The sequence below is a fragment of the Peromyscus californicus genome, unplaced genomic scaffold (genome assembly GCF_007827085.1).
Source record: "Peromyscus californicus insignis strain IS unplaced genomic scaffold, ASM782708v3 Scaffold_11__1_contigs__length_118956290, whole genome shotgun sequence".
NCBI lineage: Eukaryota > Metazoa > Chordata > Mammalia > Rodentia > Cricetidae > Peromyscus > Peromyscus californicus.
Window position 1 is genome coordinate 61353082 of NW_026294402.1, and position 16513 is coordinate 61369594.

Genomic DNA, 16513 nt, shown 5'->3' on the forward strand with positions numbered 1-16513 from the left:
GTTGTTAAAACTAATCTGTAAGTTTGGACTAGCTCTGTTGCCTCTTGTTTTTAGGAGACAGTCTAAGCTTTAGAACTCTGTGATAGAGAAACAAATCAGAATTTATTTCATTATTGATGTTGGTGTATGACACAGACGTTAACAGATTATATCTGCTTGACTTCTGTCTCTTCAATCTCTGTGCATTTGTTTTTTATTCTTAGCTTGGCCTCAGCCACACCAACCATGTTCGAGAACCAACTCTGATAACAGTTCTGCAAGGGAAAAACATCCGTCAGATCTCAGCTGGCCGTTGTCACAGTGCCGCATGGACAGCACCACCTGTCCCACCAAGAGCACCAGGTGAGAGGCACACCATTTGCACTCCTCCAGCTGCTCTTCCAGCAGTGCCTCATGTACTGTCTGCAGTTTTTGTAGTTCTGAGGGCACCCAGCATCTGTCTGAAACTGTCAAGGCTTCTGGAGTATTCTCTGTGCTACAAGCACATAAATATTTCATATGAATCATTTCCTCTGCAGACTTCAGTGTCTAGCAAAGACTCCTGTGCTCTCTTGTCTCTCTCCAGTCCCAAAAGAAATCAGCATGTGTTTTAGGCAAGCAAAAATTAATTAGGTTAGAGCATCTAAAAGTATATTTTTATATAGATAAAAAGATAACAAATAAAATGGGCCATGAAGACCCAGCTTTAATCCCAGCACTTAGACAGAGGCAGGAGGATCTGTTTGAATTCCAGGCCAGCCTGATCTACACACATAGCAAGTTCCAGGATAGCCAGGGCTGGTAGGGAAAACCTGTTGCAAAACAACGACCACAAAAAGGTGACAGTTGCTTTGTAAGGCTTACTGTTACAAAGGTGAAAAGCTCTCACTTCAGTAGCCATTTGATACAAAGTGTCTGGTCAGTGGCTCCGTCTAAGTCCAGTTGTTCCTGCAGTGTGGAGTATGAATAGTAGCTGCTTCTTGCTTTTAAATTTTTTTAAATACTACAAAATCATTATAGGCATTTATAAAAAAAAAAGACTTGAAAATATAAGGCAGGGCTTGGGAGACAGCTTATTCAGTAAGTCTTACCACACAATCATAAGGACTAGTGTGTGAGCCCAAACAGCCACAGGAAGAAGCCAGGCATGTTGGCCCAGGCTTGTAATCTCAGTACTGCTGAGGCAAAGACAGGCAAACCCTGGTGGGGCTCACTGGCCCCTAGCCTGGCCTGATCAGCAAGCTCCAGGCCAATGGAAGAAGACCCTGTCTCCAAAAACAAGGCGGATGGTCATCCTGAGGAATGACCCCTGATTTATGCATACATACACACACTAACACATATGCATAATTGTCTCCTTTAGTAAGGACCCTCCGATAGGCTGGATCTTCCATTTCCCTCAATGTAGCATTACTTTAATTGTGGCATTCTTCTATAGTTCCCATATTTGTGATACTGTTCATCCAAGCCCTAAAGCACTTCTTCTTACTGGCTTCTGGTGTCTGAGGTATTATAATTTCTGAAGCCATGTGTGACTGGGTGCTTAGAGTCCCTTCTATTTTTGTTCACCTCCCTACTTCCCCAGCAAGTCTTTGGGGAAAACTCCTCAAGAGAGATGTGTTTTCTTAAGGAGTAGCAGTCACATAGATCCCCAACAAGCAGAAGGGGAATACCTGGTCCTCATTTGCACCATGCATTAATATGAGATTGACAACTATTGAATGGGAAAGGAAGAATCCACCCCCCCCCCAACTGTTTTAGTCCCTTTATTCAAACAGAAATAGTTAAAGGAGAAAAAAAAACAGGTTTCCTCTATTTTTTTGATTGTTTGTTTGGGGCTTTTTGTTTTATTTTAATTTTGTGTGTATTTGTTTTGTTTCATTGTTTTGGATTTTTGAGATGGTCTCGTGTAACCCAGGCTGGTCTTGAACTTGCCATACTGCTGAGGATGACCTTGAACTTGTGTTGGAATTATAGGCCTATCCTACCATGCTTGGCTTATGATATTTGAAGTTTTAAGGATCAATACTGTCCTAGTCAGTGTTCTCTTGCTTAAAGAGACACCAAGACCATGGCATGTCTTATAAGAGAACACTGAGTTGGGGCTGGCTTACAGTTTCCGAGGTTTAGTCCATTCTCATGGTAGTGTGCAGGCAGACTTGGTATTAGAGAAGTAGCTGAGAGTTCTACAGGCAACAAAAGGAGAGAGACTCTGGGCTTGGCATGTGCTTTTTGAAACCTTAGAGCCCACTTCCAGTGCCATACTTCTCCAACAAGGCCACACCTACTAATCGTTTCAAATAGTATCACTCCTTGGTGCCCAAGTATTCTCATTCAAACCACCACAAGTACTAAAGCATCCAAAAAATTAATGAGTTAATGGGTAGAGGAATAGATATCTGTGTAGAACAGGAAATACAGCAAAATATTAAGTATAGAATGTAGGTAGCGAGATTGTGTGTCCATTGAGGGATTATCTTGTGTTTGAAAGTTTTCAAAATACTTCAGATGGAAGCAATGCATTTTCCTTCACAAGAGCTTCTGTGCTTGGGCAGGTGTGTCAGTGCCTCTCCAGCTGGGCCTGCCTGACACAGTGCCCCCGCAGTATGGGGCACTGAGAGAGGTGAGCATCCACACCGTGCGGGCCAGGCTCCGGCTGCTCTACCACTTCTCTGACCTCATGTACTCATCGTGGAGGCTGCTCAATCTCAGCCCCAACAACCAGGTAAAGTGCTGGAGTGGGAAGTGGTACCCAGGGTGTATTTCAAGGTCCCGGGCCTTTCTGCCTTTGCACAGTTCTCTCATGGCTAATGTGTTAGCTCTGTGACTCAAGAAGGACGGGGAAGTCAGCAGTTGGAATTCCATTTTATTGCTGACGTGGAGACAAGTGGCTGAACAGAAAGTGTTTTGATTTGTCTAGAACTGGAGGAAGCATGAGTGACTGAGCATGTCATAGCTCCTGCCAAGTCTAATACACGATGTTAAGTGGCTGGTGTGTGGCCAAATGGCAGGGTATTTTCCTAGCCTACACGAGACACCTGGGTTCCATCCTAGCCCTGGAAAAAGAAAGGGGAAAAACATCTAAGTACATAGTGCTGCTAGGACCATAGTATACAGTGTTAAAGAATCAAGTCAGCTGAGAAGTTTAGGAGACTTCTTTCTCCTCATAAAGGAGCATTCTCAATCTAGTAAAGGGAAGTTAGGGAAAATGAAGTCAGTTTGGCTGATTTGTCTGTCTTTATAGAATAGACCCACAAATTAAGAAATAACTAGGTTAGTTAATAAGTAAGCATGTCTGCCAAAATAAAACTCTCAGTCAGAATCCTTTGGATCACCAGTCATGAGAGAAAGGAAAAGATTGGATATCTTTTTACAAGTGGGCAACAGCCAGGCAGGAGGATGGTCTGTTGCCCTAGAGTGCCAGCGAGCTGGTTCTGGTTAAGTGAGGAGTGTCTGATAAGAAGCCATGTGAGAAAAGTAGCTGAGAAATATCTGAATAGTACATTTTTCACATTGTTGAGAATTTATGTGTGCACACGCAGACTGAAAGGCAATGCAAGGTGTCAGTGGGGTTATCTTTGTGTGGATGAATGATGGATGATTTTATACCATGTCTGGATTTCTACTTTTCTGTATTTTCTAAGGCTTTAAAAATGGTAGTCATATTTTATCAGTATTTTTTAAAGTTACTAATTTCAACTGAGACTCAGATCTATGCTTTTAAAGGACATTTCAGAAAGAAATGATATTTAAAAGTACTATTCTTTTAAGTCTGATATTATGCCATCTCTGATCTCCTTATGTTGTCTACAGAACAGCACATCTCATTACAATGCTGGAACATGGGGCATTGTACAGGGCCAACTGCGACCTCTGTTAGCTCCAAGAGTCTACACACTCCCCATGGTACGCTCCATAGGGAAAACCATGGTTCAAGGCAAAAATTATGGGCCTCAGATTACTGTAAAGAGAATATCAACCAGGTAGGTCATGTGTGTTCCTCCAACCAACTAGAATTGTTTAGAATGTTACTGCCAGCTCATCTGTGTGCCCTAGCTTCTTTATCACTTACAAAGGGCAGTGATGGTGCTTACTCCAGTCCCCGTGTCTGTTCACTGGTGGAAAGACACCACCAAGGATCTTTGTGGTGATCTGTGGAGACGAAGAGTTATGTTATATTACTCTTTTGCTGTTTTATTATTTCTTTTTTCTTTTTAGAGGACGCAAGTGTAAGCCCATCTTTGTTCAAATAGCAAGACAAGTGGTAAAGCTAAATGCATCAGACCTCCGTCTACCCTCCCGAGCATGGAAGGTTAAGCTGGTTGGAGAAGGGGCTGATGATGCTGGAGGAGTATTTGATGACACCATCACAGAGATGTGCCAGGTACATTCATTAGTGTCCCTACTGAGGTCTGTTAGTGGTCTTTGACTATTGCCAGTATAGCATGGGTGCGTCTGTGAGTCTTCAGTTACACTGCTAGTGCTGTATAGTGAATTACAGTGAGTTTGGGAAATGTTTTGTGGAGATCCCTTAGCACATCAAGATCACTCACTCACCTACCCACCCACCATCTGTTATGCTGTAGTAGAAGATACAGTAGTGACACATGCATACTTTTTAGGAGACAGATCTAGGACCACTGTGTGATTTATTTTGGTGCTTCTACAACAAAGTGGATCCACCAGGCTCCAGAAGAATAGAAAAATGAGTGTTAAAGAGTTTAAACTGGGACCGGAGAGATATTGCAGTGATTTCAAGCACTTAGTGCTCTTCCGGAGTATGCAGGTTAGGTTCTCAGTGCTCACTCTCAGCTCCGGAGAGTTCAGCGCCCTCTTCTGGTCTCTGAGGATACTGCTTGTATTCGATGCACAGACGAAACACCCCATACAAGTAAACACAGTTTTTGAAGTTGAAACAGTAATTTTTAGAGTTTGGACCAGCTCTGATTTTGTAAGTCGCACTGGCAGACTGCTTCTGGATTAGTACTGTTCCTTCCACTTTGCCTGATAAACCCTGTGACTTGAGTGACACTCAGCTGTCACTGTTGAGTCAGTTTGGAATTTCACCACACTCTACTCAGAGCTGTACAGCTGCTCACTGGTGGTCTTGCTCATGCCACTTCTTCATTCACAGGTGATTTCTCACATAAGGACTTCATAATTTCTCTCTAAGTTTGGAGTCACAAAAATAACTAGACTATAGAGATTGCTAAAGCATAGCATTTAAATTCCTTAAAATAGAGATTGCTAAAGCATAGCATTTAAATTCCTTAAAATATCCCCTTTCCAGTATTATCTTTAATGTAGTTGGTTTATGCATTGATTGTCATTTTGTCTTGATGCATTTGATTATCATTTCTCAACAAAACACTTTCTTCTCCTGCAGGAACTTGAAACTGGTGTCGTTGACCTTCTCATCCCATCTCCTAATGCTACTGCAGAAGTCGGTTACAATAGAGACAGGTAAGATAGGCATGCTTCTCAAATGTCTTAATAATGACAGTCACCTACTGAGTGCTTCCTGCGCACCAGGCACTGTTTCCAGTCCTTCACATGTGTTTCCCACTGAGTCCTCACTGTAACCCTGAAGCAGTGCACCCATCATGCCCCTGCCCTGGTGAGAAACAGACACTGCCATCCTCACTCAGTACTGAGGAACGGATTGATGGTAATACAGAGGGAAGAGGAAACTCGAAGTCACTTAGGAACCCTGGCTGCCATATGTTTCTTCACCATGCATGCTTCATTTAGAGTCTGCTAATGCCATGTCATAGAGCTGGTTGTTCACAATCCACTAGTGTCCTTGTATTTGTAATTTTTAAATTTTTTCATCTTGCTCTAAAGACTTAGAAGTTATAAGTGAAATGATTGCAGAATGTGGGACATTCTGGAGCAGGAAGCTACTAGGCCATTTTCTAGCTCTTTTACTTTTTTTCTAAGTATAGTTGGGTTTGGTGAGGCATGCCCATAACCCCAGCACCTGGGAAGTGAAGGTAAGAGGATCATGACTTTGACGGTAGCCTGAGCTTTGTAGCAAAACTCTATCTTAAAAAATAGAAACAAAATAGGAACTTCAGAGATGGCTTAGTGAGTAAGAGCACTTGAAAACAAGAGGACCTGAGTTCAGATCCCCAGGACATAAAACCTGGCTATGGTTACTTGTGCCTGGAACTCTGGTGCTGGGAGCTAGAGACAGGCCGATTCACTGGCTGGCCAACCTAGGCAAAACCAGGTAAGCTTCACATTGGGTGAGAGGTCCAATCTCAAGATCCAGTCTCAGAAAATAAGGTGGAAGTCAGATAGGGACACACTCCTTTAATCCTAGCTCTCAGGAGGCAGAGGCAGGCTGATCTCTATGAGTCTGAAGCCAGTCTTGTTTACATAGTGAGATTCAGGTCAGCCAGACTCTGTCTCAAAAAAAATAAGGTGGAGAGCTATAGAGGAATATACTCAACATCCTCCTCTGGCCTTCACACACTCATGAACCCACGACATGCACAAGCACACATACACACATGCATATCCTGTCTCACACACATGTTCTCAATCTCTTTCTTATACATACACAGAGAGATATTAATTCAGAATGTTGTCCCTATGCTGTCCAAAACAATATTCCTGTGTAGTTTGGTGAACACTCAAATGTGGTTAGGATAACTAAAGATCTGAAGTTGAGCCTGGTGTGATGGCCCATGCTTACAATTCCAGCACATGAGATCAAAAGAGGGGCAGTGGGGATGTTTAGACTGGAATTCAGTAGCTGCATATAGTTAAGGACTGCTGGATTCAAAGGCACAGGTCTAATCTAATGTTCTAGCTGTTGGGGAACTCATTTCTGATGGGAGGAATCTTTGCTGAAAGATTTGCTTTTCTTCTTCAGGTTCCTTTTTAACCCCTCTGCCTGCCTTGATGAACACTTAATGCAGTTTAAGTTCTTGGGAATTTTAATGGGGGTTGCCATTCGGACCAAAAAGCCTCTGGACCTTCACCTGGCCCCTCTGGTGTGGAAGCAGCTGTGCTGTGTTCCACTCACCCTGGAGGACCTGGAGGAGGTGGATCTGCTCTACGTGCAGACCCTTAACAGCATCCTTCACATTGAAGACAGTGGTATTACTGAGGAGAGTTTCCATGAGGTAAACCCCGGCACATGGAGGCTTCTCTATGGACGTCCTGTGTGTGCAGATGGGAAGTTTTCTGTGTAGAGTCGGATGCTGTCCTCCTCTTTCTGTGAGCCTGACCCTGGGCCAAGTTGCCCCTGGCGGCTCAGTCTTAGTGGTCCCAGTAGCTGCTCATGTGTAGAGCTGGCGCTTGTCCCCAGCTCCTGTTTCTTCTACTTCAACGACTTCTCTGCCCATCAGAGTGGACAACCAGGGGTGCCAACTGGAAAGAGACCCATGTTCCTAGGCGGTCGGAACACAGCAAAGATGTACCTCTTTTTCCCTGTATCAGATGGGTCAGCATGGTCTTGAGCAGTCATAGCTGCCTGGACTGCCTTGTTTTTAGTACTAAAGCCTTGTCTTTCTCACTGTTGTGTGTGTGTGAGAGAGACATGGTTTTGTTATCCTCTCTGCCATGTAATCAAATTTCTTATTTTTCTTTCCTTAGATGATTCCTCTTGATTCTTTTGTTGGCCAGAGTGCTGATGGCAAAATGGTCCCCATAATCCCTGGTGGAAATAGCATCCCACTCACATTTTCCACCAGGAGGGAGTATGTGGAAAGGGCCATTGAGTATCGACTGCATGAGATGGACCGTCAGGTGAGATGGTTCCCATAATCCCTGGTGGAAATAGTATCACACTCACATTTTCCAACAGGAAGGAGTATGTGGAAAGGGCCATTGAGTATCGACTGCATGAGATGGACCGTCAGGTGAGATGAAACATCATGGTGCAGGAGGAGGTGCCTGGAATGCTTTAGTTTATCCAGACAAGAGCTCACCAGTTACTGCCAGATCTGGCCGTTATTTCCATTGATGTATAGATTGACTTGTATCAGTATTTTAGACCTTACCCAGAGACTTCTTAGGCCACGTGTCACTGCCCATGTCCTTAAGTCACCTCGCACTGAGACCCTTCCTTACCACTCCTCACATGTCTGGCCCACAGTTCTTACTACTTCGCCATCCAGTGCCCCACTCCAGCTAGGTCAGTCAGCCTCACAAGAGCCTCTTCCCTTCTGACACAGACCTTCCTTTGGCCTAGCTAGGAGTGCACCTCCTTCACAGACCTGCTTCTCCTAACTGGGAGAGACTTCTTCCCTTACTCTGAAATAAACTCAGCTTGTGTCATATTTGTGTGGATATAGTGGCCTAAGAACGTTTGAGTCTTGTTCCTTCAGTCTGCTTGAAAGGCTGCAAGTGAGGAGTGCACTTCTTTGTCATTGGTGTTCTCTGGTCTGTGCTGAAACACGGGTAAGCATTGAGTTCATGTTAGGGTAGGAGTACGTGACCATAGGAGTTGATACTCTCTCCACAGTTGATTCTTTTAAAAAGATCATTAATAATTTCAGTGTTTCATTTTTAGGTTATGTTGGTGGGCCTTTTTAGCTCTGGATTCAGGCTCTGAGAATAACTAAATTCAGTTATTTGAAGTTCCATACCCTTCATTCTTGGTTCCTTCTTTGAGTTTGGCTTTGGGGCCAGTTCAGTCATTAAACTGTTTTCCTTAGTTTAGCAGAGGTAGGTTTAGTCAGTGACAGAGTTTGCAGGGCCCAGGGTTCAGGGTTTGTCTCCAGTTCATGATGGAAAGGAGTGTGTGTGTGGGGGGGGGTGGTGTCTATGTATGTGTTGTTGAGAATTAAGATCAGGGTCTTGCCTGTACGAGGCAAGTGTTACACTGCAGAGCTACATCTCCAGTCCTGATGAAAAGTTCAGTGATTGATTAAATGTGTACTGGTCCTGCCTGGTGCTGGACCCCAGCGTGTGCACTTTTCTCCATGGGGCACTTCGGGAAGTGAGGGTTATTGTCAGCACTTCACAGAAGCACAGAGTCTAGGGAATAAGAGTGTGGCCGCTGCAGATCCAGAGCCCAGGCTTCCCTGCAGGCTGCGTCTCCCGGCCCACTCTCTCTGCCTTGTTCCTCTCTCCGTGAACTGGATGCTTCCGTTTTCACTTCTGCCTCATCTTGTAGATTGACTGTTCCTCCTGTGACTGTCCTCAGTCATCTCCTTGCCGCCTCCAAGCAGCCAGCCTCACACCTCAGTTTTTTTCCACACAGTCTTTGTTTTCTCTTTTGCTGGCCTTGGAGGGTTGATTTGGACAGTCTGTAGTGTGATATACCCCTTAGTGCCTCGGGGATGCTATCAGCAGTCTCTGAGCCCAGGCCCAGTAACTATAGCAGCAGGGCCTTTCCAAGGTGCGGTTTTCCTTTTCCGTCCGTGTCAGAGAGAAGCTTTTGAGGTAAGTAAGGTTGCCTCCTGTGCCACAGGGGGCTTCTGAGCAGAGGACTGGCGCCTCCTCCTTGGTTCTCAGCTGTCCAGATCATCTCGTCATCACTCATGGTGAACACTAGTTACCTCCTTTTCCATTTGAGAACAGTTAAATGATAGTAAGTGTTGGATCCCAGACTTAGAATGCAGTGTCTTGACTAAATTCTTTGCCTTTATTGAGATTCTATTATATTCTTCGTGCTTTTCAAAAATTGTTTTCCAATGGACACAGTTTTTACGAGAATAGTCATCTGTATCATACCAGTCTTCAAGAGTGGCTTCTGTGGAAGAGGAGATGGACCAGTCACACAGCACGCAACGGGACATAGCTGCGTGTGACTAGAAACATGAGTGGGTGGCTACTGAATGGGGCCCCAGTCACTAAAATTTTGTGGGGAGAGAAGGCGGACTACATGGAGTTGGAATTAAGACTGAAAAGAGTGTAAGAGTTCCAGAGCAGGGCGGAACTCAGGACAGCCCTGGCCACAACCCTCAGGCCTGGAGTGGACAGCTTGTGCTCATGATGTCTCCATGCACACGTGTGTGTTAACGAATAACCTTTCCTGGGACAGGTGGCTGCAGTTCGGGAAGGGATGTCCTGGATTGTCCCTGTGCCACTGCTGTCCCTCCTCACGGCCAAGCAGCTGGAGCAGATGGTGTGTGGGATGCCTGAGATCTGTGTGGAAGTCCTGAAGAAGGTTGTGCGCTACCGTGAGGTGGACGAACAGCACCAGCTGGTGCAGTGGCTCTGGCGCACGCTCGAAGAGTTCTCCAATGAGGAGCGGGTGCTCTTCATGCGCTTTGTGTCTGGGCGCTCCCGCCTGCCAGCCAACACCGCTGACATTTCTCAGAGGTTTCAAATCATGAAGGTCGATAGGGTAAGTATGCAGTTTTCCTTCCTTGGTTAAAATTTGCCCTCTGTTTCCTTTTCTGTTGCTTGCCTGCTGGGGAAACCAAAGTTGAACCCCCCCAGAAGGCCTACGCATTCAGGCTTTAGCTCTTGGAACATCCAAATGGTCTAAAAACCTCAGGTATAAACTTGAACTTTAGTTAGCTGTGGTGAGAAATGGCCTGAGTGAATGTGGAAAGCCTGCTGCTGCCAGCACCTTCCCTACCCCGCCTGAGTGGGCAAGGGATCCTTATGCTTCTGCCTCTAAGGCCCTGTGCCTTTTCTGTGTGTAACTTGTGTGCCAGGGTCCAGTCTTGTTTGGTGCACACCTGGTGTGCAGGAACCTGGAGATCTAGGCCGCAGTGCTAGCCAGCTGTGCCACCATAGAGGCTCCAGCTGCAGATCCCCAGCCTAGTCGCATTTTGAAGGTGGTTTAGGAATAAGCAGCTCAGAATCTGAAGCACACGTTGGGGTCCAGAGCCATCTTTCTAAGTCTGCTACCGGCTGTGGCTCTTTCCTTGTAGACCTTTTAGGGACCCCGGGATAAATGCCACTTGCCTTCTCCACAGTCCAGCCCCTGCCCCCACCCCTGTGTTCTGCTCATAATGGGCTTCTGTCTGTCTCTCCCTCCAGTGCACCATGCTCTTTTTGCTTTGGAGTCCTTACACAGTGGTTTTCCTCCATGCCCTTCCAGCTGCACCTAGCAAGCACTGCTCTTTAAGGACAGTGCCAGTGTTCTCTCTTCTAGAATGTCGTCCTCCGGGATCCTTTCCCATGCTTTCTGCTTGACCTTCTCTTGGCCTCGACACTCGGGCACAGCCTTTAGAGTATCTCTGTCCTCCTCTTTCCTCAGCCATACCCTGCCCTTCCCCTGTGCGTGGCAGTTCTCTGCAGGTGCGTGGTGCTTGGGAAAGAAAATCAGATGCTTCCCCGGCACTTCCCTCAGTTTCAGTGTCTGCCCTGGGTTCTTCAGCTGCTCCCTGCTCCTGAGGTTGAACCAGTCAGTGGTTCTCGACCTTCCTAATGCTGCAACCCTTTAATACGAAGTTCCTCATGTGTGCTGACCCCCAACCGGAAAGTTAGTTTGTTGTTACTTCATAACTTGTCATTTTGCTACTGTTAGGAATGGTAATGTAAACATTTGATATGTGACCCCGTGGGGGTTGGGGACTCCTGCTGTAGACGGAGCTCTGCTCCTGTAGCCGCCAGCTGGAGCTCTGCTCCTGGCCAGGGCCTCGGCTCGCTGGGACTGCTGCTGGGGGAGGCTATGAAAAGAGCCTTTCCATACATTTTCTGCGTGACTGGCCAGAAACGATGAGCTGTCAGTCAGTTGTGTTGTTGCACAGTGAGGTGGGAAGGAGGTAATAGCTCCTTCTATTCAGTTCTAGAAATGATCCTTGCCTTGAATGTGCCCCAGGCTGCCTAGCCACCCCAGGAGTTAATCTGTCACTAATCTCCTGCCTCAGAAAACTGACCACTGGGGATGTTTCCTTTGTGGCTTTTAGATCACTTCTCTAGTGTCCACATTTAGGTCATCAAAGCCATCTGGTGGCCTTTCCCTTCCTCACTGTCCTCAGCTTTTCTACCCATATCCCTGTCATCAGTCTCTCTCTCTCTCTCTCTCTCTCTCTCTCTCTCTCTCTCTCTCTCAAGCACGCACACGCGCTGAAAGATCAGAGAGACAAAGGACTAAGCAACCTCTTACCTCTAGGACTCCTCAGCCTGAAAAGCCTTTACTTCTGTCTCCTCCCCCTTCTACACCTTTCTTGTTATTAAAGGTGTGTGCTTCCCAGTATTGGGACTAAACATGTGCGCCACCACTGCCGGGCTCTGTTTCTCTCCTAGTCCGAATCAATCTCCTGTAGTCCAGGGTGGCTTTGAACTCACAGAGATCCAGACGGATCTCTGCCTCCCGAGTGCTAGGATTAAAGGTGTGTGCCACCACTGCCTGACCTCTGTGTTTAATCTAGTGGCTTGTTCTGATCTCTGATCTTCAGTCAAATTTTATTAGGGTACACAATATATCACCACAAAGGAAGAGAAGGCTGGTGGGGGGAGGGGGGGATAAGGTAACCAGTAGGGAGTCCTGCCCTGACACTCACAACCCAGCACTGCAAGGAGAGAAACATTTACTATTAAATACTGTGTAGCGGAGCTGAAGAGATGCATTACTCAGAGGTTAAGAACATAGGCTGCTCTTCCAGAGGTTCTGAATTCAATTCCCAGCAACCCCTTGGTGGCTCACAGCCATCTATAATGAGATCTGGTGCCCTCTTCTGGCCTGCAGGGATACTTGCAGGTGGAACACTGTGTACATAATAAATAAATCTTAAAAATAAGTAAGTAAATAAATACTGTATAGCCAGCTGTAATGCACACTGTAATCCCAGTACTAAAGGGGGAGTTTAATTTAGGGCCAGCCTGAGCTGTATAACAGACCTTGTCTAAAAAATAAGTAACATAAGATCATCACTGTCCTTGCAAATAGTTTGGAAAATGGTTGTTAGCAGGGAGGGCCAGAGAAGATATATAACATGCTTTCTAGCAGAAGCCATTTTCAATTGTACACTTTTAAAATTCCTCTTTAAAAACTGAGTGTAGTGGCACACTCCTTTAATCCCAGCACTCAGGAGGCAGAGGCAGGCAGATCTTGGTGAGTTTGAGGCCAACTTGGTCTACAGAACAAGTTCCAGGGTAGCCGAGGCTATACAGAGAAACCTTGTCTGAAACAAAACCAAACAAAGCACCACCACCAACGAAAACCAGCTTTCCAAACACAGTCTTGGTAATGACCGTTTTCAGTGTGGGCATCCCTGTGGGTTAAGTGCAGTCCCTGGCTTGACTGCTTTTCCTCACTGGCTGTGGCCAGCAGTGAGGTGCTCAGACCGCAGTGCAGCCGGGAAGGGACAGCACCCTGGCCCCCTCCACTTCACTTTCTTTGTTGGGAGATCCCCACCATGACCTCAAATCTGTGCCCCTTGGTAGGCAGGAGGGGACTCTCGCCTCTTACTCTGACAGGTTCTGTGCAGTGTTCTGAAGCAGTCCTACCTAGTCAGGGCTTGTCACTTGACATTACAGGGCCATTGGAGGAAGTAACTTGCCTCCAGGACAGTGGATCCCATGTGCCTCTGCCAGGACCTAATCTCTGCTTCCATGCAAATGAGCCAGATGGACACAGCCTAAGAATCTGTCTTGAAGTCAGGGAGAAGCCCTTTCCTGTCTTGGGGCTGGTAGTGAGTAGCTCTGTGCTCTCTGGTATTGTGGTGCACTTGGTAACAGCTCTGGGTCTGTCTCTCCACAGCCTTATGACAGTCTGCCTACCTCACAGACCTGCTTCTTCCAGCTGCGGCTGCCCCCCTATTCCAGCCAGCTGGTCATGGCTGAGCGCCTGCGCTATGCCATCAACAACTGCCGTTCAATTGACATGGACAACTACATGCTCTCGAGAAACGTGGACAACGCCGAGGGCTCTGACACTGACTACTGACGGCTAAGGGTGCTGTCGCCCTTTCTCCATAATGCTCACTTCCGATTTGATGGTGATACACTGTCGTGGGGACTGCATAGATGTTTTAGGAACATAAGCCGACATAAACAGTGGCCACATTTAGTTACTTCAAATGAATCAAAGAAACTAGATGTTTTTATTTTTCTGTGATTGTACAAAAACAAAAGCAGTAACTGCTCAGTCAGGTTTCCCTCTGCATTTATGGTCACTTTGGATAAGTTTGCATGGAACCGTTTTGGTGCATTTTTAGTTGGGAATGATACATTTTTGTAAGCCCACCCAGTGAACATGAAATTGTACATTGTGTATAATTGTTCATTAGAAAGGACAGTTTTACATGAATATTCATATATTTATTTTGTTTTAGTTTGATTCGCCTGTGCAGGGTTCCTTATGCAGAGAAATAAAGCAGATTCAGGAATCAGAGTGGGGGCTGCTGCTGTTGATCCAGGGAAGCTCTGGGCTAGGAGTTGAGGCAGACATGAGCCCAGGTGCCAGCCAGTGTCACTTTGATGCGCTTTGACCATTCTGAAGCTGGGGGCAGGGTCCATCTGAAAAAGACATTCCTGAGGAGCACAGTGGTGGGAGAAGCCGGGCTAGACTGTCTCCTTCCCTTTGTTCTGCTGGCATCCTGGGTCTCTCGTTTTGTTCCCTCACCCTAGAGCAGAGCTTTTCAGCACCGCCTCCCCCTGCAAAGCCTCAGCACATCCGGTGTGAGACAGCATCTCTGTGCCAATGCCACGTGGTGAAGAACGAGAGGAGACAGAAGGAGCCAGCAGTAGTACCAAAGGACGTGAGAGGGCACGGTGGTCGGGAAAGCTGCGCCTGCTGGGACTGGGTGTGCATAAATAAGTAGTGTGGATGAGCGGGTAACTGACTTCATAGGAGGACTAGTGTGTGGGTGGTGGGGAATTGGGGGCGGGGGCTGAGAAAGAGCCCCGCTTGGTGCTTGAACCCAGCCCCTGTGGGCCATTGATAAGTGCCCATCTGTGCTAGAGTGTCATCTGAATGCGTTGGGAGAGAGGGGCCACCTCTAGGTGACTGTGAGGCTTCTGCATATTCCAGCAAGAGTGGGAGGTCTTTGGGCAGCTTGTCTCTTTACTCCCACCAAGTCTGTGTCACAGGCTGCTTCCCATGGACCCAAGAGAGAGCTCAGTGCTGACCGCCTGCTCAGATAAGGTACCAAGCAGAGAAATGGAAAGGCAAGTGTTTGTGTTCAGAGAACAGGAGAGAAAAACGAGGTTCTGCCAGCCATGATAAGTAGTGCATGAATCTGAGAGGAAACCCTGATAAAGCTGAGAATTGTGGCATCATTTTGTTAAAGTTTTCATATGAAGTTGGGCCTTAGAGAAAGATTAACGTTTCTGGGGGGCACCAGGGACTTCTGAAGACAAGCCCTTCATTCTGAGCTTAGGTGGGAAGGCACTGTGTGGGCCTCTGGACCGGGAGACTTCACTAAGTAAGGCTCTGTGCTAATGGGGTTAAGGCCCCTTTGACTTCTCTGGGTTTCCTCCTAGTGACAGGAAGGCTTTCCCTCTTGCTGAGCTAAGGGTGTGCAGTCTGCAGGCTTCAGTTTATCTCAATTGAAAATAATGCCTAACCCTGTGGCTGAGGCCTTTAAGGGCAGATTTGCTCTGCCTGGAGAGAGTAGGAGCATGGCCGCAGGGTGGTGCCCAAACCTAATGCACTTGTCTCAGGTCCGGCCCTGGGGAAGAGTGCGCAGATGCAGGATGCCGTCTCTTGGCTGGAAACATGCTTGCTTTGTTTTTTCCTTCTCTTGATTCTGCAAGACTAGTTTCTTATCTATGGAGCAGCAGTTGGGTCTGGGGAAAGAGATTTGGTTTACCTGGGTCACATTCACCCCCTGTAGAGATTTGTATAGTTTCTTAATTGCTGTCCTCATTTCATTAACAAATACTTGCAGATTTATGTCCTTTATCAATCTCAAGAAAACAGACCCTTTAAATCAAGCTTTTCCTAGCTGTCCATGCACACGTGGGTTTGTTCCACTTCTCCCAGGTTGTGACCTTTACTAGATGAAGCATGTGTTGGACACTGATTGGACGAGCTGGCAGGAGGGTCTCTCCGGGTCAGGTGGTCTCCCTTTACATTCTTGGGAAAAGCACTGGGTCACAGGCCAGCACTGCCACAGTAGAATCCAGGAGACTCAGCTAGTGCAGTAACCGACCTGTGCCCCTGTAAAACAAATCCCAGAGCACCACCTCAGACTTCCCAGGGACTCTGGGGCCCACCACCTAAGCACTCTGGCCCTGGTCTTCACTGACCCCAGGCCCCAGCTTGATGTGGTCTTGGGGCAGTTTCCAGCCAGAAGGGTGGTCTGCCTCGTGCAGAGGCCGTGCACTCACCTCAGCCTCCTGGTATGTGATTGAGAAGACAGGCATTCCAGAGGCTGCTGGAAAATGTGGTCTGATAAAGCCTGTGAAGGCGCAGATGGCTCCCAAGGCCGTTTCCAGGGGTTCTGGCAGCCCCGTCTGCCCTGGCTTACCCACCTTCCCTGAAGGTGCCATGTACTTGCTGAGATCTGCCTGCTAATGGGATCATCATTACAGTTGGGACACTCCCGTGGCTGAGCCACAGGCTTTCCCATAGTTAAAAGGCATTATGCCGGACCAGGGCTAGTGTGTGTGCCTGCTGATTCGGAGCTAGGCACTGCCACTGCTCAGAACGTGGCAGCAGCAGGAAAGCCCC

General features: G+C 47.0%; 1 protein-coding gene across 1 annotated transcript in view; it reads left to right on the forward strand.

Moving 5' to 3' along the window:
• Herc1 (HECT and RLD domain containing E3 ubiquitin protein ligase family member 1) overlaps positions 1-14230 on the forward strand; it is a 163984-nt gene extending 149754 nt beyond the window's left edge. Inside the window, 9 exon segments of the mRNA XM_052712869.1 lie at positions 204-342; positions 2535-2704; positions 3793-3962; positions 4198-4363; positions 5366-5442; positions 6860-7112; positions 7585-7737; positions 9980-10285; positions 13598-14230. Of these exon segments, the coding sequence (XP_052568829.1) occupies positions 204-342; positions 2535-2704; positions 3793-3962; positions 4198-4363; positions 5366-5442; positions 6860-7112; positions 7585-7737; positions 9980-10285; positions 13598-13783 (1620 nt within the window). The 3' untranslated portion in view covers positions 13784-14230.
• Positions 14231-16513: the final 2283 nt, after the last annotated feature.